Source organism: Stomoxys calcitrans, chromosome 1 (assembly GCF_963082655.1).
Source record: "Stomoxys calcitrans chromosome 1, idStoCalc2.1, whole genome shotgun sequence".
NCBI classification, from domain to species: Eukaryota; Metazoa; Arthropoda; class Insecta; order Diptera; family Muscidae; genus Stomoxys; species Stomoxys calcitrans.
Window position 1 is genome coordinate 245343425 of NC_081552.1, and position 25480 is coordinate 245368904.

The 25480-nt window shown below is 39.3% G+C and overlaps 1 protein-coding gene across 2 annotated transcripts; it reads right to left on the reverse strand.

Moving 5' to 3' along the window:
* Positions 1–234: 234 nt before the first annotated feature.
* Positions 235–25480, reverse strand: LOC131994122 (uncharacterized). Of its 2 annotated transcripts, none has more exons than XM_059360443.1 (2): positions 23580–25480; positions 235–828 (listed from the first exon to the last, which is right to left on the reverse strand). In XM_059360443.1, the coding sequence occupies exons 1-2, from the start codon at positions 25150–25152 to the stop codon at positions 701–703; spliced, it is 1701 nt and encodes a 566-aa protein (XP_059216426.1). In that variant the 5' UTR covers positions 25153–25480; the 3' UTR covers positions 235–700. The 2 variants fall into 2 exon arrangements, with proteins under 2 accessions (XP_059216426.1, XP_059216428.1); XM_059360445.1 differs by lacking the exon at positions 23580–25480 and adding an exon at positions 6798–8456 and having other exon boundaries at positions 711–828.

Consider the following 25480-nt stretch of genomic DNA (forward strand, 5'->3'; position numbering starts at 1 on the left):
TATGTTTGACGAGCGTCAAAGTTGAAAAATGGTTTAAATTTCCGTATCGCTTTTGTGGTATTTGTTTGCAGAGTTGCATTTTTGCAATGCGACGCTCAAAAGCAAAGCTCAATGCGCCCATTCATGCTATGTTATAGCCCTTATGGTGGTTAAGGGTATAAACATGCAAAAATACCAGATAAAACTTAAAATGCTTGTAACTCTTAAAACTTGCGTTACACGGAGGATTTTGGCTTAAGTTTGCGTAGTAATCTAAATCAAAATTTATTCTTAAAGACCCAGGTATGGTCTTTTGGTCCATGGATTGCCAGTCTAGATCTCAGTGTGCCAATGCGGTAGTCACCACTGTCGTCATATATGTATAAGTTACGCATATAAATGTAAATTTCCCCATTTTATTATGGGTTGCCCAATAAGTAATTGCGGATTTTTTAAAAGAAAGTAAATGCATTTTTAATAAAACTAAGAATGAACTTTAATCAAATATACTTTTTTACACTTTTTTTCTAAAGCAAGCTGAAAGCAACAGCTGATAACTGACAGATGGAAGAATGCAATTACAGAGTCACAAGCCGTTGAAAAAATTTGTCAACGCCGACTATATGAAAAATCCGCAATTACTTTTTGGGCAACCCAATACTTATTTCAATTGTAACCTAGCACAAGCGCAAAAATAATTTTAAGTAGCAAATGACTTCAGTTAGCTTTGGTTTAAATTTCGATCAAAAATCATGCTGTAGCTATCAAAATCGTCATATCTCAAATAATCCATGTTTCTCTTTATCTTTTCAAGGCTAGCCTCCAGATTTTGTTTTAAATCGCGACATTCTAAAAAAAAAAACAAAGAAAAGAAAAAATTAAAACAAATAAAAGCGTGCAAAGTTCGGCCGGGCTGAATCTTATATATCCTCCACCATGGATCGTATTTGTTGAGTTCTTTTTCCGGCATCTCTTCTTAGGCAAAAAAAAAGATATAAGGAAAGATTTCCTCTGCTATTAGAGCGATACCAAGATATGGTCCGGTTTGGACCACAATTAAATTATATGTTGGAGACCTGTGCAAAATGTCACCCAATTCGAATAAGAATTGCGCTCTTTGGGGGCTCAAGAAGTAAAATAGAGAGATCGATTTATATGGGAGCTGTATCGGGCTATAGACCGATTCAGACCATAATAAACACGTATGTTAATGGTCATGAGAGAATCCATCGTACAAAATTTCAGGCAAATCGGATAATAATTGCGACCTCTAGAGGCTCAAGAAGTCAAGACCCAAGATCGGTTTATATGACAGCTATATAAGGTTATGGAGCAATTTGAACCATACTTGGCACAGTTGTTGGATATCGTAACAAATCACGTCGGGCAAAATTTCATTTCAAACGGATAATAATTGCGAACTCTACAGGCTCAAGAAGTCAAGACCCAAGATCGGTTTATATGACAGCTATATCAGGTTATGAACCGATTTGAACCATACTTAACACAGTTGTTGGATATCATAACAAAACACGTCGTGCAGAATTTCATTCCAATCCGACAAGAATAGCACATTCTGGAGGCTCTAGAAGTCAAGACCCAAGATCGGTTTATATGGCAGCTATATCAGGTTATAGACCGATTTGAACCATTCTTGACACATTTGTTGGATATCATAACAAAACACGTCGTGCCAAAATTCATTCAAATCGGATAAGAATTGCGCCCTCTAGATGCTCAAGAAGTCAAGACCCAAGATCGGGTTATATGACAGCTATATCAGGTTATAGACCGATTTGAACCATTCTTGGCACAGTTGTTGGATATCATGACAAAATACGTCGTGCAAAATTTCATTCCAATCGGATAAGAATTGCGCACTCTAGAGGCTCAAGAAGTCAAGACCCAAGATCGGTTTATATGGCAGCTATATTAGGTTATGAACTGATTTGAACCATACTTGGCACAGTTGTTGGATATCATAACAAAACACGTCGTGCGAAATTTCATTGCAATCGGATAAGAATTGCGCCCTCTAGATGCTCAAGAAGTCAAGACCCAAGATCGGTTTATATGACAGCTATATCAGGTTATGGACCGATTTGAACTATTCTTGGCACAGTTGTTGGATATCACAACAAAACACGTCGTGCGAAATTTCATTGCAATCGGATAAGAAATGCGCACTCTAGAGGCTCTAGAAGTCAAGACCCAAGATCGGTTTATATGACAGCTATATCAAAACATGGACCGATATGGCCCATTTACAATACCAACCGACCTACACTAATAAGAAGTACTTGTGCATTCATTTCAAGCGGCTAGCTTTACTCCTTCGGAAGTTAGCGTGCTTTCGGCAGACAGACGGACGGACGGACATGGCTAGATCGACATAAAATGTCACAACGATCAAGAATATATATAGTTTATGGGGTCTCAGACGAATATTTCAAGTAGTTACAAACAGAATGATGAAATTAGTATACCCCCCATCTTATGGTGGAGGGTATAAAAAATTTCAGCGGTGGTTTTCCCCTCCCAATGCTGGCAACATTTGTGAGGTACTATGCCATGTACAAAACTTCTCTCCAAAGAGGTGTCGCACTGCGGCACGCTGTTTGGACTCGGCTGTAAAAAGTAGGCCCCTTTTTATTGAGCTTAAACTTGAATCGGACTGCACTCATTGATATGTGAGAAGTTTGGCACTGTTGCTTAGCGGAATGTTCATGGGCAAAATTTGGATATCAGGTTATGGACTGATTTAGGCCATACTTGGCACTTGGTTGTTTGAAGTCATTCCTTAACGTTATGTGCAAAATTTCATCCAAATCGTATAAGAATTGCTCCCTCCAGAAGCTTAAGACCCAATATCTATATGCATAAAAGAGTAGCGTGTCTGACTAATTGCGGACTGACTGAACTGACCGACTGACTAATCATTGCGTAGCTCAAACGGCTCAAGCTAGAATCATGAAATTTTTCACGAATGTTGCTGTGGTGTCAAAGGTACGGGATAGGGCTGGATTCGTACGTTTAGGTACTAAAAAGTACCAAAAAGTACCGGAAGTGCCAAAAAGTACCGGAAAGGGCTAGCATTACGTTCTTGGGCTCAAATTAAAGAGCGGCTCAAAAAAATGAGGTTTGGTAAACAAAATTTTGGAATATCCTATCCAAATTGGTAATACTTGGCACTTTCTTGGCAAATTGAAGAATAGAGCTCTGAATTTTGGAACTTAGGTAAGCTATGGCAACCTTAACTGTGTGCTAAAATAGTGTTTGGATATTTGTACATTTAGGTACAAAAAAAGTACCAAAAAGTTTCAAAATGGGTAAACTTTGTACAGGCTGGATGGACAGAGTTATAATTTTAAAACTTGACTAAATTTGACACCTGGTGCAGAAATGTTAAAGGGTGAAAAGAAACAAGTAAAAAGATATTAAGTTCGGTCGGGCCAAAGTTTGGCTACTCACCGCCCCGGGTATATATGTTAACCATCAATCATCATAATCCGGTGAAAAATGCATAATTTATGCACCCATAGCAGCTTTATCGAAATATGGCCCGATTTAGACCAAATACGGCTCGCACATTGAGTGGCCTGATAAGTACTAAAGCCGCTGTTCAATTTTGTTGAAGAAAATATTGGTCTTTTTGGCAGCTATAACTAAATATATACCAATCTGATACATATAGGAGACGGATGTCGAAAAGCCTAATATTACTGTTACTGTGTCAAACTTCAGCGAAATCGGATAATAAATGAGCTTTTTTGAATTCAAGAAAACAAGACATCGGTCTTTATGGCAGCTATTGAGTTGCCCAAAAAGTAATTGCGGATTTTTTAAAAGAAAGTAAATGCATTTTTAATAAAACTTAGAATGAACTTTAATCAAATATACTTTTTTACACTTTTTTGTCTAAAGCAAGCTAAAAGTAACAGCTGATAGCTGACAGAAGAAAGAATGCAATTACAGAGTCACAAGCTGTGAAAAAATTTGTCAACGCCGACTATATGAAAAATCCGCAATTACTTTTTGGGCAACCCAAACCACGACCACTCAATGTCCCTGCCGAATTTGGGTGCATAAGTTATCCAATTTTCACCGGATTGTAACGAAATGGGATTTACATATATATTGTACTTGAGGTGGTGGGTATGCAATGTTAGGGCCCGGCCGAACTTAATGCCTTTTTACTTGTTTTAGTTTGTTTCATTGATTTCCATGGTTCGTATCTCTTCATTTATTTGAGAAAAAATATATTGTATTAATTAGAGAAAACAATAAGTGCAGATGAAGAAACGTGTTTTGGTATGGAAACAAAAACATTTGATGTGCTGTCAAATTTCGCTCGCTAACCAAATACAAATTTCAGCGGCTATTCCAAAAGCAGAATAGCATACCAACCCTTAGGGCGCAATTTTATGCGAATTGACGATGGTCTCCAATATTCAGTTCAGGTGGTCGGCCGATCGGACGATAACTTGATACTATAGCTCCAATATCATAGCAATTCTTGCCTTTGCCTTAAAAGAGATACCGGGAAAAGAACTCGACAAATGCGATCCAAGGTGGAGGGTATATAAGATTCGACCCGGCCGAACTTAGCATGCTTTTACTTTTTTTATACCCACCACCGACGGATGGGGGTATATTCATTTTGTCATTCCGTTTGCAACACATCGAAATATCCATTTCCGACCCTATAAAGTATATATATTCTTGATCAGCGTAAAAATCTAAGACGATCTAGACATGTCCGTCCGTCTGTCCGTCCGTCTGTCTGTCCGTCTGTCTGTTGAAATCACGCTACAGTCTTTAAAAATACAGATATTGAGCTGAAATTTTGCACAGATTTTTTTTTTGTCCATATGCAGGTTAAGTTCGAAGATGGGCTACTATGGACTATATCTTGATATAGCCCCCATATAGACCGATCCGCTGATTTAGGGTCTTAAGCGAATAAAAGCCACATTTATTATCTGATTTTGCTGAAATTTGGGACAGTGAGTTGTGTTAGGCCCTTCGACAGCTTCCGTTAATATGGCTCAGATCGGTTCAGATTTGGATATAGCTGCCATATAGACCGATCCTCCGATTTAGGGTCTTAGGCCCATAAAATCCATATTTATTATCCAAATTTGATGAAATTTGGAACAGTGAGTTGTATTAAGCCCTTCGACATTCTCTATCAATATGGCTCAGATCGGTTCAGATTTGGATATAGCTGCCATATAGACCGATCCTCCGATTTAGGGTGATAGGCCCATAAAAGCCACATTTATTGTCAGATTTTGCAGAAATTTGGAACATTAAGTTGTCTTAAGCCCTTCGATATCCTCCGTTAATATGGCTCAGATAGGTTCTGATTTAGATATAGCTGCCATATAGACCGATCCTCCGATTTAGGGTCTTAGGCCCATAAAAGCCACATTTATTATCCAATTTTGCTCAAATTTGGGACAGTGAGTTGTGTAAGGCCCTTCGACATCCTTCGTCAATTTGGCGCAGATTGGTCCATATTTGGATATAGCTGCCATATATACCGATCCTCCGCTTTAGGGTCTTAGGCCCATAAAAGCCACATTTATTATCCAAATTTGATGAAATTGGGAACAGTGAGTTGTCTTAAGCCCTTCGATATCCTCCGTTAATATGGCTCAGATCGGTTCAGATTTAGATATAGCTGCCATATATACCGATCCTCCGCTTTAGGGTCTTAGGCCCATAAAAGCCACATTTATTATCCGATATTGCTGAAATTCGGGACAGTTGGTTGTGTTAGGCCCTTCAACATCCTTCGTCAATTTGGCTCAGATCGGTTTAGATTTGGATATAGCTGCCATATAGACCGATTCTCCGATTTAGGGTGATAGGCCCATAAAAGCCACATTTATTGTCAGATTTTGCAGAAATTTGGAACATTAAGTTGTCTTAAGCCCTTCGATATCCTCCGTTAATATGGCTCAGATAGGTTCTGATTTAGATATAGCTGCCATATAGACCGATCCTCCGATTTAGAGTCTTAGGCCCATAAAAGCCACATTTATTATCAGATTTTGTTGAAATTTGGTACAGTGAGTTTTCTTAAGCCCTTCGATATCCTCCGTTAATATGGCTCAGATCGGTTCAGATTTAGATATAGCTGCCATATAGACCGATCCTCCGATTTAGGGTCTTAGGCCCATAAAAGTCACATTTATTATCCGATATTGCTGTAATTCGGGACAGTGAGTTGTCTTAGGCTTTTCGACATCTTCCGTCAATATGGCTCAGATCGTTTCAGATTTGGATATAGCTGCCATATAGACCATAAAAGCCAGGGTCTTAGGCCCATAAAAGCCACATTTATTATGCGATTTTGCGAAAATTTGGGACAGTGAGTTGTATTAGGCCCTTCAACATCCTCCGTCAATTTGGCTCAGATCGGTCCAGATTTGTATATAGCTGCCATGTAGACCGATATCTCGATTTAAAGTCTTGGCCCCATAAAAGGCGCATTTATAATCCGATTTCACTGAAATTTGATACAGTGACTTATGTTCGGCTTTTCGACATCCGTGTCGTTTATAGTTCAGATCGGTATGAGGTATATGAGTATAAGGTATGAAATTTTCACCGAATTTTGATGAAAGGTCATATACATATATACTCGAGGTGGTGGGTATCCAAAGTTCGGCCCGGCCGAACTTAACGCCTTTTTACTTGTTTTTTTTTTTTTTTTTTTCTTTTTGTGTATATGCACATGTGCTTCGGGCTATGTTGTTGGGGAGGTGACCGATGTGACTATACTATTTTGTATTGTATATGGTACTTACTTATGGGAAAACCACAAATATCCACTGTTTTCAGTTCGTTGGGAAACTTCTCGTGATTTATAAGAGTGCTCATCGGTCGTATACTCTCTCACACGCAACTGCAACTGATTATTCTTATCGAATAAGTCCAACCAGAAATCCAAGGCAATCTTAAAGATGTCCCAAGACATTTTTAACTGCCTAAGGCCGATTGTAAAACCTTCGGTGGGTGCATGCACATCCATTGCTTCTGGATTTGGGTGCAGAAAGTAAAGAGCAAATTCTTTGAGATGCGAGTGCCTGAAAATGTTCGCAACATGCAGCCATGGAATGGATGGCACATGCATGGAAAAATGCAAACTGTGCAATGAGTGCAGCCCGTATAGTGTTTTCAGGGTCAAATTGTTGCCTTCAAAGTCCAGCACTTCCGAATTGTTGTCATGACTGTTGGCGGCATCTCTATTATGAAACTCCATACCAATCCATGAGACTAGGTTTGAGTTTCCTGAAGAGATCACTTCGAGATTTAAATCCTTTGCATCACCATCAAAATGCAGATGATCTTTGCTTGGGTCGCAAGTCGTAAGATTTTCTGAGGCATGTTCCGGGTATGTATTGAACGTTTTAAACCTCTTCAGATGTGATATGTTCAGTATTTGCCTGAAATTATCGGAACTAAGGCCATAACAAGAAATTAGCGTTAACTCGTTTAGTTGGGCAGGCACAACATAGTTGCGAATATTCTCGAAGGCCGTCCGTTCGAAACGAAGCTTTTCCAAGTTGGCACACACTCTGGAAAATTCGAGGAGTATTTCATTGGTTAGGGGTTCGTCCTCCACGTTGATGCTAAGAGTGACCAGGTTTACAAAGAGCTTCATAAAAGGCATAATACTTTTGTTTAGCTTAAAGTCAACGCATATATTCAGGTGTTGCAGTTGAACTACATTAGCGTTGGAATCTTTGTATGCATCGTCCTCCAAGTGGCTTTCACAAACAATTATGCAATTCAGCTCTATATGCTGCAGTTTAGATTTGGTGATTATACTCATAAATTCGCCAAAGCTTAGTGCGGCTGTTTCCAGAGATATCGATGTCACTTTTAGAAAGCGCAAATTGGTCATTGCCACTAGGTATTCAATGCTCCAGGTGGGGCCAATCATTATGGCTTGACCCAATTCATTTGTACAAAAATTCACCTCAAGCTTTTCCAATGGAATGGTGGCTAAAAGTCTCGCATGTTCTCGACTGACTTCCGAATAGCTGTAGCTAAGGGAGGTTAGATTTTTAAATGGTCTCACATCGAGAATAGTGCCCCGTATATGAACAGATGTCTGCACCACCAGACGGTGATAGCATAAAAATGCCATCAGTTCATGATGTTTCATCAATAGGCGATTGCGTCTGCCTCCATTTGTTACCACAAAGTGTGGTGGACTGGCATATACATGTACTGAACTGTAGTCTTCCTTCCGAAAAATGAACATCTCAAAGACGTTTTTGAGATTCTCGTTGACCTGCGACAACCGTATTTGATCATCCAAATCCAATATTCGGTAAATTTTTAACAAAATGTCTACGTTTTTCAAGACGCCCTGCATTATTTGTAGTTTTGTTTTCGTTTTCCTTTCAGTTGGCAATTATGAATCACTTGGCTTGGCTAACGACCGATGACGTGGTTTACATTTCGAGAGTAGCAATGGTACTGAGTAGCAACGAACGGCTTTCAATGCATTTGCATTGCACCAATTGGACCGTACTTGGCGCAATTGTTGAGAGTCATAATAATTGGGTTGCCCAAAAAGTAATTGCGGATTTTTCATATAGTCGGCGTTGACAAATTTTTTCAACGGCTTGTGACTCTGTAATTGCATTCTTTCTTCTGTCAGATATCAGCTGTTATTTTTAGACTTTTAGCTTGCTTTAGAAAAAAAAGTGTAAACAAGTAAAAGCGTGTCAAGTTCGGCCGGGCCGAATCTTACATACCCTTCACCATGGATCGCATTTGTCGAGTTCTTCTCCCGGCATCTCTTCTTAGGCAAAAAAGGATATAAGAAAAGATTTGATCTGCTATTGGAGACCTGTGTAAAATGTCAGCCAATTCGAATAAGAATTGCTCCCCTTGGGGGCTCAAGAAGTAAAATAGAGAGATCGATTTATATGGGAGCTGTATCGGGCTATAGACCGATTCAGATCATAATACACACGTATGTTGATGGTCATAAGAGGATCCGTAGTACATAATTTCAGGCAAATCGGATAAGAATTGCGCACTCTAGAGGCTCAAGAAGTCAAGACCCAAGATCGGTTGATATGGCAGCTATATGAGGTTATGGACAGATTTGAACCATACTTGACACAGTTGCTAGGTATCATAACAAAACACGTCGTGCAAAATTTCATTCCAATCGGATAAGAATTGCGCCCTCCAAGGGCTCAAGAAGTCAAGACCCAAGATCGGTTGATATGGCAGCTATATCAAACCATTGACCGATATGGCCCATTTACAATACCAACCGACCTACACTAATAAGAAGTATTTGTGCAAAATTTCAAGCGGCTAGCTTTACTCCTTCGGAAGTTAGAGTGCTTTCGACAGACAGACGGACGGACGGACGGACGGACATGGCTAGATCGACATAAAATGTCGCGACGATCAAGAATATATATACTTTATGGGGTCTCAGACGAATATTTCGGGTAGTTACAAACAGAATGACGAAATTAGTATACCCCCCATCGTATGGTGGAGGGTATAAAAACATTTCCTAAACATTGCAATATGGGGCTAAACATTGCAGAGTAGAACACGAAGCTAATTTTCAGGGCCAAGTCACTCAGTGGCCGCCCCATCCCCCAAAACACCTCCACCTCCGAACCGGACGGTGGAGGTGGGTTCAACTAAAAGATATTTGGGAATAGAGCACGATGCCGATATTTCTTCAGGGCTAAGTGTTTGGGTGACCACCCCACTCCCCAAAACATCCCTAAATCGAACATATTTACCGACCATGGTTAAAAAGGCACAAATAAAAGGTATTTAAGGTAGTTGAGCACGAAATTGATACCCAATTTCGGGACCAATTTTCTGGGAGTCCACCCCTTCCGCAAGACACCCCCTCAAATGATAAGTTGGGACGCGAAGAGAGTAGAGCTCGATATTGATAGTTTTTAGGACGTGGAAGGTGGCTCATATTTGCTGACTTTTGCAATAAAGGGCTCCAATGAAAGGTATTTGAGATTAGAAAACGTTATCGAACTTGGCTGATATTTTTTCAGGGCTATATATGTCTGGGTAACCAACCTATCTCCCAAAAAACACCCCTAAATCCGACATAGATATTTACCGGCCATATTTACAATATGGGGCTCAAAGGAAAAGGTATTTTAGAGTAGAGAATGAATCCGATATCAATATTGGGAAAAAACGTGTTTATAGGGGCACCCCAGCCCCACGACACCACCCATTGGTGGACATATTTGCTGGGTATTGCAGTATGGGGCTCAAATAAAAGGTATTTTAGAGTAGAACATGAATCTGATATATTGGGTTGCCCAAAAAGTAATTGCGGATTTTTTAATAGAAATTAAATGCATTTTTTAAAAAAACTTAGAATGAACTTTAATCAAATATACTTTTTTTTACACTTTTCTTCTAAAGCATGCTAAAAGTAACAGCTGATAACTGACAGAAGAAAGAATGCCAATACAGAGTCACAAGCCGTTGAAAAAATTTGCCAACGCCGACTATATGAAAAATCCGCAATTACTTTTTGGGCAACCCAATATATCAGATTCAAGTACTGGGTTGAATTGATACCCACTTTCTGGAGGATCAGGTTTCTGGAGGTCCACACTACCTCCTAAACCCACCTACCAACACACCGGGGGCCTTCCCACTCCCAAAATCTCCATAGGAATATCGGGGAATACCAATTAAAGTCTTTTATGAATGGAGTACATCTAACATCCAAAATTAAATCAACCAATTTAAGCCTCCGAGCGCATGAGTAGACCGATAAAGATCTTACTGTATTTAAATAAAGCTTTTATATGGTTAGGCACAATATGGGTATCAAATGATAGGTACTGGAGACTGGAGAAAACGAATATGGTATTAAATAATGGGTCCAAGTACCCAGCTGGCCGCCCCAAACCCCAAAACTCTTCTAAACAGATATTTTGGACGTTCCTATCAATATGAGACTCAAGCGACACCAAATGCCCATATTAGCAGACCACGGCTATATGGGATTCGAATGAAAGATCTTTGGGAGCAGATTACGAATATAACATAAATAATTGTGTGTAAGTCTAGGTGACGCTTTTCCTCCTACAAATACTTCGAATAGGCAATATGGGACTCAAATAAAAGCTATTTGAAAGTAGAAAACGAATTTGATATTCAATTGTGGAATCAAGTTTTTTCAAGGTCCGCCCTAAAGCACCTCCTAAACTGAACTTCATTTCCGACTATAGCAATATGGAGCTCAAGTCGAATTTTAAATCTCTATTTTCAAGGCAAAGTGCCGATGGCCGCCCAGCCTCAAAACATTCTCCAAATGGTTCATAATTACCGACCAAACTACGAATTTGATATACACATTTGAGTCGAGATAACTCACCTATAAAGAACTTCTCATCACCCTTATTTTCAAAGGCACCCCCGATCTCGGAGGTTGCTAATGTGATTCGTTCGAAATCTTTTTGCACTCTCACAGTCACCAAAGACGAAACATGGTTTCTATTGTTGGAGTCGGGGGCCGCCAAAAACCCGTCAATAGAGCCTTGTGTTTGGGGAGCCGCCCCACCCCAAAATACCTGCCCTATTAGATAAAAATTATTGATTGATTTTCGTGAACTTGATATAATGTTCGGGACAAAGAACCTGGCGTCCACCCCACCCTCAAATAGAACATATTTAACGATCATGCCATTAACGGGCTCATATGAAATGTTTTGAGAGTAGAGCACGAATCGTATATTTACTTTAATGGCAAAGTGACCACCCCCGAAATACCCCCTAAACCGGAAATATTTACCAATGCGGTAATAGGACTCAAAAGAAGACATTTGGGAGAAAATTAGAAATTTGCCCAGGAACCGAGCAAGGGCAAACATATCACATATCAATGAGTGCTCTCCGATTCGAGGTGAGCGCGCCTGGTTCGGCTAGTATCATATATATTGTAGTTCAACTAGCTGAACGAACTGAGCTGACTAGCTAGAACAAAGTTTCATTGGAATATCTATTTTCGACAATTAAAGAGCTTTTAGTGAAATACCATGCTACTAATGTAGTATATCGCTTGACTAATTGTTTAACAATATAAATGCCTTTGACCGAATCCCATATGATCTTTATTGGTATACGAATTTTAGTTTGGATGTAGGGTGTACTCCATTCTTAAAATACTTTATTTCAGCCAGATATTCTCTTGATATCCGATTTAGGGATGTTTTCGAGGGTGAGGTGCACTTCTTTCAAAAACCATTTATTTAAACCCCATATTGCTATTGGTTTAGGGGAGTTTACCCGATGAGGCGTCCTCCAAACACATGGCCCCAAAATAGGTTATCAAATTCGTTTTCTAATCTTAAATACCACATATTGGCATGGTCGAAAAATGCTTACCCTTTGAGAGGTGTTTTGGGGAATGGGGTGATGCCCTAAATATGGATATCAAATTCGTATTCTACTTCCAAATACCTTTATTTGAGCCCCATTTTGCGATGGTCACTAAAAAGTTGCTGCTTGTGAAGTATTTTGGGAAAGGGGTTGACCCCCAGGAAATTGGTTCCGAAAGTGGGTATCAATTCTTGCTCTACCCCCAAAATCCTTTAATTTAAGCTCCACATTGACATGGTCGGTAAATATGGCCGATTTAGGGGTGTTTTGGGGATTGGGATGGTCCCCCAAACACTTAGCCCGGAAAATATATCAGCAACGTGCTCTAGTCTCATAAATCTATATACCATTTATTTGAACCCCATATTTTGGGAAAGGGGTTGACCCGCAGAAAATTGGTCCCGAAAGTGGGTATCAATTCTTGCTCTACCCCCAAAAACCTTTAATTTAAGCTCCACATTGACATGCTCGGTAAATATGGCCCGGAAAAATCAGCAATGTGCTCTATTCTCATATATCCATATATCATTTATTTGAACCCCATATTGCCATTGGCCTCAAAATTGGATATCACATTCGTTTTCAAATCTCATTTAAACTCCTTATTGCAAAAGTCAGCAAATATGTCCGGTTTGGGGTATTGGCCCTAAAAACTAAAAATATTTAGTTCCACCCTCTATACGACCCAAATTGTCTTGGTGAGCAAATACGGCCTATTTGGGGGTTGTAATGGTGGTGGGACGTCCCCTAGACAGTTGGTACCTAATGTTGATATCAGATACGTGGTCTACTCCCAAATACCTTTAATTTGAGCCCCATATTTTCATAGTCGGCAAACATGACCGGCTTGGGGGTGTATTGGGAAATGGGCGGCCACTGAGTGAGTTGGCCTTGAAAATACATATCGGATTCGTGTTCCACTCTAAAAACCCTCTTATTTGAGCCTCATATGGCAAAAGTCAGCAAATACTTACCATTTGGGTGGTGTTGTGGGGGTGGGGTGGCCTCATAGACACTTTTCCCGAATATTGATATCAGATTCGTGCTCTACTCCCAAAGACCTTTCATTTGAGCCCCATATGGCTATGGTCGCAAATTTTCCCCCTTTGGGGGATGTTTTTGGTGAGAGGTGGCCCCCCCCCCCCCCAAACAATTGGTCCCATATTTGGATATCAGATTCGTATTCTACATTCTATTACCTCTCATTGAAGCCCCATATTCCTATGGTCAATAAATAAGTCCTGTTTGGGGGGTGTTTTGGGGAAGGGGTGGACCCCCAGAAACGTGGTCCTACATTTGGATATCAGATTCGTATTCTACTCGCAAACACCTTTCATTTGAGTCCCATATTGCCATGGTCGGTAAATATGTCCGATTTAGGGGTGTCTTGGTGCTTGGGGTGGTCCCCCTAGCTCTTGGTCCGAAAATTGGATATCAGATACGTTTAGTCATTCTAAATACCTTTCATTTGAGTCCCATATTGTCATGATTGGTCTTAATATATGTTTGGTAGGTTTTAGGGTGGGGCAGCCCCCTAGGTACACCATCCGAAATTTGGATACCATTTATTTTTATTTTTAGGGTACCATATGAGAGCACACAAAATTTAAAATTTAAATCGCACCATCCATCTCCGAGATCTGGCGTTTCTGAAAATTAGGGTAAGGGGGAGGGTCCGCCCCCCCTTCAGATATCAAAAAATGTAGTAGCCTATTTTCACCACGGGGTCATTGTACGCCATACGTGGAAATTTCACGAAAATCGGTTCAGCCGTTTCTGAGTCTATAAGAAACACACAAACATACATACAAACAAACACAAATTGATTTTTAGGGTTGGTAATTGCGTTTTTTCTTCTGTCAGTTATCAGCTGTTACCTTTAGCTTGCTTTAGAAAAAAAGTGTAAAAAATGTGTTGCCCAAAAAGTAATTGCGGATTTTTTAAAAGAAAGTAAATGCATTTTTCATAAAACATAGAGTGAACTTTAATCAAATATACTTTTTTACACTTTTTTTCTAAAGCAAGCTAAAAGTAACAGCTGATAACTGACAGAAGAAAGAATGCAATTACAGAGTCACAAGCTGTGAAAAAATTTGTCTACGCCGACTGTGTGAAAAATCCGCAATTACTTGTTGGGCAACCCAATATATCGCCGGATTTTCTCTTTTGGAGCCACTGCCACAACGTGTGCACAACGCTTTCCTCGATCCCTACCACAATACCTAAGAAGTTTGGTCAAATTCGATTCAGATTTAGCTCCCATATGTATGTTCGTCAGATTTTGGCTAATTTCCAATAATGCTGTCATTTGTCAACCTCAACCGTAGTTATTGCAACCGTGTTCAATAACCCATCTGCAAAACATCCGCCGAGGTCCATCAACATTGGTTCGGAATTATATAAAGCTCCCGCTTTGTACATATAGGTTAGGTGTAGGGTATTATAAGGTCGGCACCGCCCGACTTTTGCCTTTCCTGGCTGGTGTTACCTAAACACAAAATCGGAAAAATAAATATTTAATTGACACATATTTTGCTTATTTTTGGTTGTTTACTATTTAACCGGGTTTGAATCAATTTTAATACAGCTAATTGTGCAACAACAAGTTTAAAATATTTATTAATAGAATAGAAAAGGTCTGGGATTATATCCCAACTTAATATTCTTATTTAAAAACAGAAACAGAAAACAAACAAGTAAAAAGGCGTTAAGTTCGGCCGGGCCGAACTTTGGATACCCACCACCTCGGGTATATATGTAAACCATCAAAATCTGGTAAAAATTGCATACCTTATGCCCCACAGCAGTTATATCAAAATATGTTAGTATTTGGACCAAATACTAATAAGTACAAGGCATTGTTTAATTATGTATAACAAAATATTGGTCTGTTCAGTAGCTTTATCTAAAAATAAACCGATCTGAACCATATACGACACAGTGGTCGAAAAGCCTAACATAAGTCACTGTGTCAAATTTCAGTGAAATCGGATTATAAATGTGCCTCTTATGGGCCCAAGACTTTAAATCGAGATAGCGGTCTATATAGCAGCTATATCCAAATCTGAACCGATCAGGCTCAAATTGAAGAAAAATGTCGAACGGCTTCAGACAACTCACTGTCCCAAATTTCAGCAAAATCGGAAAATAAATATGGATTTTATGGGCCTAAGGCCCTAAATCGGACGATCGGTATATATGGCAGCTATATCCAAATCTGGACCGATCTGAATAAAATTGACGAAGGATGCCGAAGACCCTAACACAACTCACTGTCCCAAATTTCAGCAAAATCGGATAATAAATGTGGCTTTTATGGGTCTAAGACCCTAAATTTCAACTCAATATATCAATTTTTGAAGACTGTAGCGTGATTTCAACAGACAGACGAACAGACATGTCTAGATCGTCTTAGATTTTTACGCTGATCAAGAATATTGAATATTTAACAGCAAAATGTTAAAACAAAATTTCGATCAAATTTACTTAAACCCAAGTAACAAGTAAAAGCGAGATAAGTTCGACCGTGCCCAATCTTACATACCCCGTCCACCATAGATCGCATTTCCACCATAGATCGCAAATTTCGTTGACATCGGACAATAAATTTGCCTTTTATGGGCCTAAGACCCTAAATCGGAGGACCGGTCTACATGGCAGCTATATCCAAATCTGAACCGATCTGAGCCATATTGACGAAGGATGTCGAAGGGCCTAACACAACTCACTGTCCCAAATTTCAGCAAAATCGGATACTAAATGTGGCTTTTATGGGCCTAAGACCCTAAATCGGCCGATCGGTCTATATGGCAGCTATAACCAAATCTGGACCGATATGAGCCAGATTGGCGAAGAATGTCGAAGGGCCTAAGACAACTCACTGTCCCAAATTTCAGCAAAATCGGATAATAAATGTGGCTTTTATTGGCCCAAGACCCTAAATCGGCGGATCGGTCTATATGTGGGCTATATCAAGATATAGTCCGATATAGCCCATCTTCGAACTTAACCTGCTTATGGACAAAAAAAAGATTCTGTGCCAAGTTTCAGCTCAATATCTGTATTTTTGAAGACTGTAGCGTGCTTTAAACAGACAGACTGACAGACGAACAGACATGTCTAGATCGTCTTAGATTTTTACGCTGATCAAGAATATATATACTTTATAGGGTCGGAAATGGATATTTCGATGTGTTGCAAACGGAATGACAAAATGAATATACCCCCATCCTTCGGTGTTGGGTATAACAAACAAACAACACACCTACAAACAAACACAAATTGATTTTTATACCCTCCACCATTAGATGGGGGTATACTAATTTCGTCATTCTGATGGTAACTACTCGAAATATTCGTCTGAGACCCCATAAAGTATATATATTCTTGATCGTTGAGACATTTTATGTCGATCTAGCCGTGTCCGTCCGTCTGTCTGTCGAAAGCACGCTAACTTCCGAAGGAGTAAAGCTACCCGCTGGAAATTTTTCACAAATACTTCTTTTTAGTGTAGGTCGGTTGGTCTTGTAAATGGACCATATCGGTCCATGTTTTGATATAGCTGCCATATAAACTGATCTTGGGTCTTGACTTCTTGAGCCTCTAGAGTGCGCAATTCTTATCCGATTGGAATGAAATTTTGCACGACGTGTTTTGTTATGATATCCAACAACTGTGCCAAGTATGGTTCAAATCGGTCCATAACCTGATATAGCTGCCATATAAACCGATTTTGGGTCTTGACTTCTTGAGCCTCTAGAGTGCGCAATTCTTATCCGATTGGAATGAAATTTTGCACGACGTGTTTTGTTATGATATCCAACAACTGTGCCCAGTATGGATCAAATCGGTTCATAACCTGATATAGCTGTCATTTAAACAGATCTGGGGATTTGACTTCTTGAGCTTCTAGAGGGCGCAATTCCTATCCGATTTGGCTGAAATTTTGCATGACGTATTTTATTCTTACTTTCAACAACTGTGTCAAATAAGGTTTAAAACGGTTCATAACCTGATATAGCTGCCATTTTAACCGATCTGGGATCTTGACTCCTTGAGCCTCTAGAGGTCGCAATTATTATCCGATTTGCCTGAAATTATGTACGACGGATCCTCTCATGACCATCAACATACGTGTTTAATATGGCCTGAATCGGTCTATAGCCCGATACAGCATATGAATCGATCTCTCCATTTTACTACTTGAGCCCCCAAGGGGGGCAATTCTTATTCGAATTGGCTGGCATTTTACACAGGTCTCCAACATATAATTTAATTGTGGTCCAAACCGGACCATATCTTGATATCGCAGTAATAGCAGAGCAAATCTTTTCTTATATATCCTGTTTTGCCTAAGAAGAGGTGCCGGGAAAAGAACTCGACAAATGCGATCCATGGTGTAGGGTATATAAGATTCGGCCCGGCCGAACTTAGCACGCTTTTACTTGTTTTTGTCTATTTTCTCCGATTGTGCGAGTTTTTTAAGGTACTCTATCCTTTGGTATGGTAGCCATGCAAAAACTTCTCCCAGAAAAGAAAGCCCCTCATCATTGAGCCTAAACTTGCAACGGACAGCTGTCACATTGATGTGTGAGAAGTTTCACCTTGTTCATTAATGAAATGTTGTTCATGGGCAAATTTGAGTTCAGCGTCATATTCGGACATGCCAACATCAACATCTTGGCTGCGGTGGCCACCGAGCTTTTCGATGGTACAGTTATGGCTTTTGGATGATGTTTTTTTTTTTTTTTTCTACAAGCCAATTTGCTTTATTGAAAGTTTCATCCAAGGAACTTTTAAGATATAATTTAATCCTGGCTACGAGCCTGGTCGAGGTTACATAAGATCCGGCCCGGCCGAATTTAACGCTTCGGCTTTTACTTTTCGATTTTCCAGCATACTCACTTAAGGTAATTCCCCATATTTCAATAGTCCTTAAATACACTGGAAACCTTTTGTCATTCAACATTTCGTTTAGTTGTTCGAAATTTCTAAAATTCGAACAAATCAACTGCAAATCTTTATTCAGATGAAACATTTCAAGCCAAAACGGTAATGCCTCGTGGAATACGGCAAATGGAAATTTCATGATATTTAGCAGGGTGGGAAAAGGTACAGTGGGAACCCTTCCCGAAAGCTCACACCCAGTTGAACGTTGTTGAGGACCGGCAATTGTGAAAACTCTTAAGGGTCTATGTGACAACAGAGTTGTGATGTAGGACCAATCAAGGTACGCCATTGATTCCGGCAATGTGAGCGTATGAAGATATTGCATATCCATCAATGTTTGCAGAGGCACCATGCCAGATTTAATGTTTAGGCTTTCCATTGCACTCCAAGATTACCAGGGATAGTCTTCCAGCACCTCATTAGGATTTTCATACCATGTGAGTTCCTTTAAATGGGGAGATCTAAAGATACGGCTATTCACATTCTCAATATCCAATAGTTGTATATGGGGTGATATCTCTATAACTTCCCATACTCCTTCATAATGGGTGGCCTTAGAGGTTATGTCTGATAACTTTGTCAAGCTAAGAAGAGCTTTCAGGTTTTCCCATGTCAAATTGGAACAAAATTCCAAACACATATCTCTTAAGTCCAAAGGCAAAGGCATTGTTTGGCAGGGGCTAAGGGCAAAATAGCTTGCTACTATTTTCAAATATTGAAGTTGTGGACATGCTTGAGCCAAGGCGGCTAGGGCAACATCGGACACACAATCTTCGGTGAAACGTATGGTCAGCTTTTGGAGACTCCCGAAATTCTTCAAAAATAAGGGAAAAACCTTGGGCGACCAGACATGGGGATCAAATGAGGTGGCCACTTTCAATTCCTTGAGTGGTAAGGTATCCGTTTTCTTTGGCCTTTTCCTATTTTCTGCTATCATTGATCCTGTGATTTCAAGACCCTCCAAACTTAGGCGTGCACAAAGTTGCCGAAAGGCCTGATAAGAGAAGTCCATGCCATAGTTTATGGAAAGGTATCTTAACTTTCGCAGCCTCCCCAAAGATTTAATGCTGGGCATGATGTTTCCGCACAATTTCAGCTTCTGCAAATTTGGGCACTTATTACCCAACCTGCTGTAATGTGTCAAGGGTATATCCTTCCATCCGTCATATTTGAGAGCCCTGAGATTTGGGAATTCTCTAATGATGTGATCGACATTTTTCGATTTCAAATCACAGATGGACAAATCCTCAATGTCCGTGGCATAGGCCTCTAGCATTTCTTGTAATTCGTTATATTTGAAAATCAAGGGTCTGGTGCCCACACTACCGGTTACCACGAACACACCGCAAGATGGCTCCGTGATTTGCATCCTCCGATACTTGTCCTCCCATATGAATTGTTCGAATATATTGCGTAGATTCTCCTTCACACGCGACAATCGCAATTGGTCCAAAAAGTTTAGATAATCATAGATGTGTAGCCATATATCACAATTGCCGTCGATTTTCTCAAAACCCTGAGGATTCATTTTTATTCTAAACACTGTGTTTTTTCAATCGTCCTCACTAAGTTTTTGTTTTCTATGCACTTGTTGTTGTTCTTGCAGTTGGTTTTGTTTGTTTTGGTTTTTATCGGCGAAATGCTAGTTTTCCCCCCCCACTACTTGTTGACCCATTGAGAACACGCACGATACCGGATGAGACTGCGACAAGACTGATAGCATGAGCACCAGTGTGCAGTGTGGTGGGAGAGAACTTTTTATTCCCAAACAACCAAGGCTGCCAGATTAATTTGGCAGACAATCAGCACATTTGAAGAAAAATCAAGCAAAAGCGGATTCGGCTAAAAATTTATACAAACTAAATTTTGTTAAAGGGCATAATTTTTATAACCACCACTGTAAGATGGGGGCATACTAGTCTAGACACTCGGTTTCTAACACCTCGAAATATACGCGTAAGACCCAATAAAGTATTGGGTTGCCCAAAAAGTAATTGCGGATTTTTCATATGGTCGGCGTTGACAAATTTTTTCAACGACTTGTGACTCTGTAATTGCATTCTTTCTTCTGTCAGTTATCAGCTGTTACTTTTGGCTTGCTTTAGAAAAAAAGTGTAAAAAAAGTATATTTGATTAAAGTTCATTCTAAGTTTTATCAAAAAATGCATTTACTAGACACGTATATTGAAGGTCATGAGAAAAGCCCTTGTACAAAATTTCAGCCAAATCGGATGAGAATTGCGCACTCTAGAGGCTCAAGAAGTCAAGACCCAAGATCGGTTTATATGGCACCTATATGAGGTTCTATATCGATTAACGCCATACTTAGCACAGTTATTGGAAGTCATAACAAAACACCTCATGCAAAATGTCAGCCAAATCGGATGAGAATTGCGCCCTCAATTGGCTCAAGAAGTCAAGATCCAAGATCGGTTTATATGACAGCTATACCAGATTATGAACCAATTGAAATCATACTTAGCACAGTTGTTGAAAGTAATGCTAAAACACTACGTGCAAAATTTCAGTTAAATCGGACGATAATTGCGCCCTCTAGAGGCTCAAGAAATCAAGACCCCAGATCGGTTTATATGGCAGCTATATCGGGTTATGGGCCGATTTGAACCATACTTGGCACATTTATTGGATATCATAACAAAATACTTCGTGCAGAATTTCAGTTGAATCGGACGATAATTGCGCCCTCTAGAGGCTCAAGAAATCAAGACCCAAGATCGGTTTATATGGCAGCTATATCGGGTTATGGGCCGATTTGAACCATACTTGGCACATTTATTGGATATCATAACAAAATACTTCGTGCAAAATTTCATTCCAATCGGTTAGGAATTGCACACTCTAGAGGCTCAAGAAGTCAATACCCAAGATCGGTTGATATGGCAGCTATATCAGGTTATGGACCGATTTGAACCATACTTGGCACAATTGTTGGATATCATAACAAAATACGTCGTGCAAAATTTCATTCCAATCGGATAAGATTTGAGCCTTCTAGAGGTTCAAGAAGTCAAGACCCAAGATCAGTTTATATGGCAGCTACATATATCAAAACATGAACCGATATGGCCCATTTACAATACCAACCGACCTACACTAATAAGAAGTATTTGTGCAAAATTTCATGCGGCTAGCTCTACTTCTTCGGCAGTTAGCGTGCTTTCGACAGACAGGCGGACGGACATGGCTAGATCGACATAAAATTTCGCGTCGATCAAGAATATATATACTTTATGGGGTCTCAGACAAATATTTTGAGAAGTTACAAACAGAATGACGAAATTAGTATACCCCCCATCCTATGGTGGAGGGTATAAAAATGCTTAATTTTTTTATCCGATTTTGCTAAAATTTGAAACATTGTGTAGTTTTGGGCCTCCCGACATCCGTGCTAAATATAGTTCAGATCGAACTATATTAAGATATAGCTGCCACATAGAAAGATCTGCCGATAATAGACACCTTATCGAAGCCCATAAAAGCCTTATTTATTACCTGATTTCGCCGTAATTTAAAACAGTGAGTTATTTTGAGCCTCCCGATATCCGACCGTATAAACCCTGAGCTTGACATTTGCTATCAAATTTTGAGAGCACAAAAATTTCTCTATTATTTCAATCCTCTTTGACTGTACAAGGGGGGTGAGAGAGGAATTACTCATTGAAATCAAAGAGCATAAGATCTAATCTAAAGAGCATAAGCGTAAACGCTCTTTGATTGAAATGATGCAAAAATAGAGTTGCCCTATAGCAAGGAGATTAATAAAAGCAAGGCATATATCAGATTACCCTTGAGACATTTTGAAAAGCGGAAGTGGATTTTTTTTTTTTTTTATTTTTTTTTTTAAAGCCGGCCCAGTCTTGGGAATCCACTACCACGGATTTTGCTAATAATTTATACAAAATAAATTTAGTTGAAGGGCAAAATATTGTACTAGATTGGTAACCCCCATTTAATGGTGGTGGGTATAAAAAAACTGCACAAATACTTTAATCCCGATTTTCAAAAAAAAAAAAAAAAAAATTCAAAATAACTATTTGCTTTGCAAAATGTTTGTTTGCAAACGATACTGGTATACAATTTAGGGTACGGGGCATTCCCCTATCTACATAAAACCCCAAATTAACATGTTACACTATTTGTACAATAAACAATAGGTGTCAAATGAAACCTATTTAGAGTAATGTACAAACTTGATATAAAAATTGGCCCCAAGTATTAGGGGCGGGCTGTCAGGCGTAACGATTTAATGTAATTTTAACGATTTGCTGGCCCGATTGACGCTGGACGATTTTTGCTCTAAATTCCTTTGCATTTTGAAGATTTTTTCAGCATTTATTGGATTGCCCAAAAAGTAATTGCGGATTTTTCATTTAGTCGGCGTTGACAAATTTTTTCACAGCTTGTGACTCTGTAATTGCATTCTTTCTTCTGTCAGTTATCAGCTGTTACTTTTAGCTTGATAAAAGTTCATTCTAAGTTTTATTAAAAATGCATTTACTTTCTTTTAAAAAATCCGCAATTACTTTTTGGGCAACCCATAAAATGATCAATAATACAGATGGACTTTGAGTTCAACTTATTGTATTATAAGAATAGTACAATTGTTTTTAAAAAGAAAGGTATTAATAATTAATTGGAAATTGGACAAGACTTTGAAGGTTTGATATTGTCTTTAGAGAACATAGCTATTTTGAAATGTTGTCTCTGGATATTAAATATTTCAATATGGGTTTAATGAAAAAAAGTTTTTTTTTTCAGATAAAATTGAGGAAAATTTTGGGAGCGCCCAGCCAAGAAAAAACCCGCCCCAAATGAACATGTCTACTGATCTGGAAGGTTTTTCGGAGTAGGGTAAGGATGTGATATCACAATTCGAAAACACTGCCTACAAATCCTTAGTCCGACATGCAGAATGATTGAAACATAATGGGGAACGAATGTAAGGACATTTGGAGTACGGATTAAATCTAATGATCGTATTCGGGAACAAGTATTTGATTTAAAATTGCATTCAATCGGAATATGGTAATACTGTGCCCAAATGGAAAAAAATATTGAAATATTGGCTTAGAAAAAGTTATATCGGGTGGACCAATGCCATGGGAGCAGTATACAAATCTGAGTCAATGTGGTTCATTTGCAATTTGCTTGCATAGCTATGCTTCAGCTCTAAACATCCACAGAATAGTATGATTTCGTATACTTACTCAGTGTGATTCCCCAAATTTCCAAGTTTCTTAAATTCATTGGGAAATTTTCATTCGCCAATAGTTTTTCCAAAAATTCGTCGAATGTCTTAAAATTATTGCAAATCAACTGCAAGCATTCGTTTTGCCGGAACAAGTCTAGCCAAAATGTTAAAGCCCCCTGCAAAAGGCCAAAAGATATCTTCAGGCTGACAAGTTGAATAGGTAGCCCTTCAGAAGGAGCGTGTCCAAAACGCTCACATAACGGTGAACAATATGGTAGACCGGAAATTGTAAGGTGCCTCAAAGGTGTGTGGCATAGCAAAGCACGGACATAGGACCAATCAAGGCAGGTCATCGTTTCCGGAATGGTAAGTGTATGAAGAAATTTCAACTCCAGCAATGTCTGCAGGGATAGTACGCCAGAGTCGATTTTTAAAATTTCCAGTTTGCTGCCCAATCTCGTGGGTTGTGGCTGTAATGGATTACTGGGATACTCGTACCAGGTCAGTTCCTCAACATGGTCTACATTCAGGTTTGCGGTGGGTACATATTGCACTTGAAGGGATTTAATATTTGCAGAGACTACCAAGTCCACCCATTCCCCTTTATAGCGCGATTCTATTGAGGTAAACTTTAAGAGCTTCGAATGAGCAAGAAATTCCTTTAGATTTTCATAGGCCAAATTTCGGCCGCAATGTACAGCTAATTCTTTCAAATTTGGGGGCAAGGTAAAGGCCGGCGAAAGATAGAAATCGGTTTCTATTATTCTCAGATATTGCAGATTTCCACAACTTTGGCCAAGGGCATTGAATGCAGCATTGTTAGCACTTTCATCGGCGAAATGTATTATCAAGCTTTGCAGATTCTCGAAATTCCTTAGGAAATAGGGGAATATTTTTGGAAACCATGCCTGAGGATCCAAATCGGTGGAAATTTTCAATTCCTTAAGAGGTAGACCACGCGTTCTCTTTCGCCGTTTTAAGGTTTCTGGTATTATATATCCGGTGATTTTAAGACTTTCTAGTCCAAGACGAGCACCAAATTGTCGAAATTGTTGGTAGGTAAACTGAGTATTGGTATCAATGCACAACCGTCTTAGCTTCTGAAGTCTTGTCAACGATTTTACATTTGGCATTATGCAATGGCACAGCTGTAGCTCTTGTAAGTTGGGACACCTATTGGCCAGACAACTGTAATGATTAACGGGTATCTCCATCCATCCCTCGTATCTGAGTTTGGTAAGTTTGGGGAACTCCCGAATTATATACTCTACATTTATCGATTTCAAATCGTACACCGACAATTCCACTATATTCTCTGCATAGGCATTTAGAAACTCCTCGAATTCTTCATATTCGTAAAAAATCAAGGGACTAGTGCCCACACTACCCGTCACGACAAAAACGCCACATGAATTTTCGGTTATCTCCATTTTTTGATATCTGTCCTTCCATACCAAATGTTCGAATATATTGCGCAAATATTCACTGACACGTGACAATCTCAACTGATCAATGAAATCGAGATATCTATACAGATGGATTAAAATGTCACAATTATCGGCGATCGTCTCAAATCCCTCCGCTTGCATTGTTCTGCGACAGTTGGTAGCTCTTTGATGGTACACACACGAAGAATGTTTTGTTTTGTTGTTGCTACTTAATTATTTAGCGTATGTTGTTATTATTGTTTGTTTATTTTTCGGCAAACAACAGAGCTCCCACCTTAGCTGTTAACTGAGTGAGAGCATTCACAATACTGAGCTCATACTGAGAGTGAGCACCAGTGAGGCTAAATTGAGAGCGAAGACTGCTTTTCATTCATTAAATGTGGTTAGTCAGCAGCGTTGCCATGGGATCTGTTAAAATTGCTTTTGGCAATCCCATTGAAATTGAATAAATAATCGAGGAAAAGAGAAA

Excerpts from the sequence above, each read along its gene's own strand:
- LOC131994122 (XM_059360443.1), bottom strand. The coding sequence starts at position 25,152 with ATGCAAGCGGAGGGATTTGAGACGATCGCCGATAATTGTGACATTTTA. Across the intron at positions 829-23,579 it reads AATTTGGGGAATCACACTGA|AATGTCGCGATTTAAAACAA; the intron begins GTAAGTATACGA and ends TTTTTTTTTTAG.